The sequence below is a fragment of the Octodon degus genome, unplaced genomic scaffold, assembly GCF_000260255.1.
Source record: "Octodon degus isolate 3935 unplaced genomic scaffold, OctDeg1.0 scaffold00194, whole genome shotgun sequence".
In the NCBI taxonomy this organism is placed as follows: Eukaryota; Metazoa; Chordata; class Mammalia; order Rodentia; family Octodontidae; genus Octodon; species Octodon degus.
The window spans coordinates 3931056-3935013 of record NW_004524770.1 but is presented as its reverse complement, the minus strand read 5'-3'; the positions used below and the strand labels follow the sequence as shown (position 1 = coordinate 3935013).

At 52.2% G+C, this 3958-nt stretch overlaps 1 protein-coding gene across 1 annotated transcript; it reads right to left on the bottom strand.

The window, feature by feature from the left end:
- Positions 1–562: 562 nt before the first annotated feature.
- Ppp1r3d (protein phosphatase 1 regulatory subunit 3D) lies at positions 563–3947 on the bottom strand. Its single transcript, XM_023704250.1, has one exon. The coding sequence runs from the start codon at positions 3562–3564 to the stop codon at positions 2674–2676; it is 891 nt and encodes a 296-aa protein (XP_023560018.1). The 5' UTR covers positions 3565–3947; the 3' UTR covers positions 563–2673.
- Positions 3948–3958: the final 11 nt, after the last annotated feature.

Sequence of the window (3958 nt, the reverse complement as noted above, 5' to 3'; positions counted from 1 at the left end):
GTTTGGCACAGGGTTGTTTGAATTCTGAAATTGCCTACCACCTGTGGGTCATAAGATGAATTACTTAAATCTCTGAGCTTCCTTCTCTTAAGAAAATGGGGGTGTCATAAGAAGGTAGCATACTTTCCACAAGTAATACAAATCAAATACATAAAGCACAGTACAGTAAATGCTTCCTTCCCTCGCACTTCGCACAAGGCTTCCGACCTGACCGAGGGTCACAGCTCGGGAAGGGTTGGAAAGCCAAGCACACGCTAGTTATTCCACACCCAAGAGTCATGGAACGCTGTTAGAGAAGTGCAGTGATCATGACCCTGGCTTTTTCCTCAAGCTGTCTTCATATATGTGACCTGACACAGTCTTACAGTTTCTCAAAGACATATACACTCTACTACTGACTGAGGCAGAATCATACAATTTGTTGTTCTGAACAGGCTTATGTGTGGAGTTAGACTTATGTGTGAAGTGATTCAGTCAAGTTTCTAAAATGTCTGTAAAAATTGTACCACAAAAACAGACCACACTTTTAAATAAAGTACACAGTTTAATACTTAGGCTTGAGTAAAATTATTTTAAATGACAGATATTAAATATATTTCAAGAGATAACCCAGCTATTGCACATTCCACTATAAAATCTTAAACATTCAAGCAAAATAACTATCCACCTTTCAAGGACTGGAAATTTTCCTTGTTCTTAGAGCTTCTAACCAACCAGGTGAATCTATTTAAGCTTTAAAATTTCAAAGTGTTGGTATTTTTTCAAAGGCACCTTGAGGTTCATTTAATTTTGAAGATAGAGCATTCATATCTATGGCCAAAACTACGACTAGAACCTCTCTGGCAAGAGACTTTTCACCGGATGATGGAATTCTCTCCATGTCATAAAACAATACAGTTGGCAGCACGAATAGGCACCTAAGCAGTCTGGACAGTTGTCTTGGAAGCCGGGCTGAGGCCAAAGGCAGTGCTGCCCAGGCCTTCACAGGCTTGCTGACCTAATTGGACAGTTTGTGAGCAGCAGGAAATGTAACCAGGTTTCTCTCTCTCTTGCATGTCAATGTAATACGCAGCCCACATGGCCAAAGGCTGTGCAATTTAGGCACAGTATGTGAAATCAAATTTCAGTTATTCACGCATTAAAAGGTATCACAGAAAGCCATGCCCATTCTTCTAATGTGAAAAACGCAAAGGTCACAACGATCCAAAAACTGGTTAAAAGGCAAAATGCATCTTTTGATACAGATGGGACAAACACCAACAAGTACTAAACCATCTCAGTGGCAAAGGGCAGCACAAAATCCACCATGGGCGTCAGTTCTATCACAAACCCTCACCACACCTTAGAGGACCTGTGCACCTGGGCTGGCTGGCTGTGCCTCAGGCCTAGCACCTGCTGCTGGAGGAGGCCAGGGTGGTGGTTTTTAAGGTACCGTGATGCACAGCTGGGGACAGCAGCTTTGACTCCCTGGCGGGGGCTTTAACACATTAACATTTTAAAACTGGGAAACAAGTCCAGAAAATGCTAGAAATTTTCCTCTCTGAAGGCACAAAGAATAACATTGGCAGGTAGCTGATAAGACCTGACGTATGTAAATACAATTTAAAACAATCCAGAGTATAAAATTTGTGATTTTTTTCCTCCAGTGCTCTGACTAATGCTGAAAATACCATCTAGTTCCACTTTGTAACTGGATTTCTGAACAATGAATGCTGGAATCTCTGATATTGAAGAAAAACTTAAAAATCACCTTAATCATCAAAAAGGTAATTGCAAAGGGAACTGTTGACTGAAACCCTAGAGCCACCTGAAAATTTAAATAACTTAAGGCAAGATTCTTAAAATATTTAAGTAGTTGAAAACCTCAACAGAATGGCCTGGGAATATACACACTCACTTCTTAAACACGTGCAAGAACACTACATGCGAAGACCAAAGGGTGTAGAAAGGTTTGACTAGTTAAAAAATTTGGATTTTCCTCTTTCCCGGTTGTCGATGTAGCAGGCACACAGCCCAGCCATAGCAGCTTCAAAGCCCAGAAATGGCTCTGTGATGAGTGATGGGGAATGAATTTCTTGCCTATTAATAGTTTCCACTGTTAGAAGGCTACGGCCACTGGCAAGCCAAGGTAGTCTCAGGTTTGCCTTGTTCCGGGGCTGGAATGCCTGGAGGACTGCAATGCAGGTTGCCCTGCAAATTTTGTTTACAACAGTAATGAACGCGGGCAACCGGGCTTTTCAGATGCTTACTAAATCCAGAATACTCCTGAAAAGGCAACCACTATGATGCATAATAATCAGCAACAGCTTCATTTACAGAGACAGATTTAGGACACATGCAAAAAACTTCCCCGGCAGGAGGTGGCTTAAAAGAAAAACCCAACCAAAACACAGCCTGGGTGCTTCCCAGAAAGGCCAACATTCCCACATACCCACCTAGTCCCAGCACAGAGACTCCAACCTACTCGGCCTTTTGGCCACCCAAGGGCCCTATCTAGACCAGGTGAGTGAGCCACTTCACACAGACGTCAGGACAGGACTGGACCCTGCCAGGGGTCCTCACAGCAGGAAAGAAGTCAGACAACTCCAGGAAGGTGTGGAAGGAGGAAGCGTCAGAGGTAGGGGTGAGCACCCAGTTGGGAAGCGACTGCAGGTCGCTGGACCTATCCACCATTCAGATGAAGTGGATCCAGCTCTCTTCGCACTCCCCGCGGGGCATGTGCAACGCGTGGTTGCGACACGTGAGGCTGTAATCGCGGCCACCATTGTTATCCCAGTACTCAGCACCAGACACTTGGTAGCGCACGGCAAAATGCACCTGTGAGCCGAGTTCCAGAAGGAAGGGCGGCACCGGGAAACCGAAGGCAAAGACATCCTCGCTGCCCTGGGCACCCGCAGGCCCGCGCCACCGCGCCTGCACCTCGTGTGCACTGCGCCACTCCGAGAAGGTGTAGCGCACTGTAACCTGCTTCTCGAAGGCCACGTTACACACGCGCACCACGCCGCTGACGCCCAGGTCGGAGCAGGTGACTCGCTCCAGACACACCAGCTGCCGCCCCAGGCGCTCGCCGAAGTCACAGGCCTCCACTGGCGGCGGGAAGTCGGGCACCAGGCACTGCAGGGCGAACTCCACGTCCTGGCTGCTGCAGCACAGGTCTGAGTTGATGGCGAGCCGCGACAGCACGTGCAGCGGCACCGAGGGGTCGTCGCCCGCGTTGAACACCTTGACCTGCGCCAGCTCCAGGCCCAGGGCGTCGGCGAAGCGCACGCGAAGTTGCCGGTTGCAGCCTGGCCGACAGGCAGCCCCCTGCGCGCCCGCCGCCTTCTGCCTCCGCTCCGGGGAGCTGGGCAGTGAGCGCGCCCGGCGCAGGATGATGGGCCGCAGCTGGGGGTCGCAGCCCGACGGCTGGGGCGCAGGGGCCTGGCTCGCGGGGGGGCGACAGGTCCGGGACTCAGAGGTCGCACCGCCGTCCAGGTCGGAGAGGCAGCTGAGGCTGCGGGGTGCAGGTTTCCGGGGCCCCAGGGCAGGGGGCCAGAGCGCAGAGCCCAGGCCTCCTCCGGACATGGCCCGCGGCGAGCGAGGCGTGCCGGACGTGCGGCGCTGGAGGCAGAGCAGAGGGCCCGCCCGAGGGATCCCCGCCTGCTTCCTCGGTGTCCCCAGCTGCGCCGGGCAGCTGCCGCCTGCGGGAGACCCCGGGAGCCCGCTTCGCGCTCCCCGGGCCCGCCCCCTGGCCGGTGAGTCCTCCCCTAAATCCTCCGCCTGTCGCAGCGATGCAAGTACCAGTTTCCAGAAACCAGGCGCTTTCGCCAGGGGAGCTGGCCGGGGGCACCCCGGGAGCGCAAGGTGGCGCCTCCTCTACTCGGGGATAGCTTACGGGAAGGCTGAGTCGCCGAGGCGGTCCCTCCCACCCCGCGAGGCTCGGGGTTACTTACGCGGCTGCAGGCGGACTGGGCGCGAC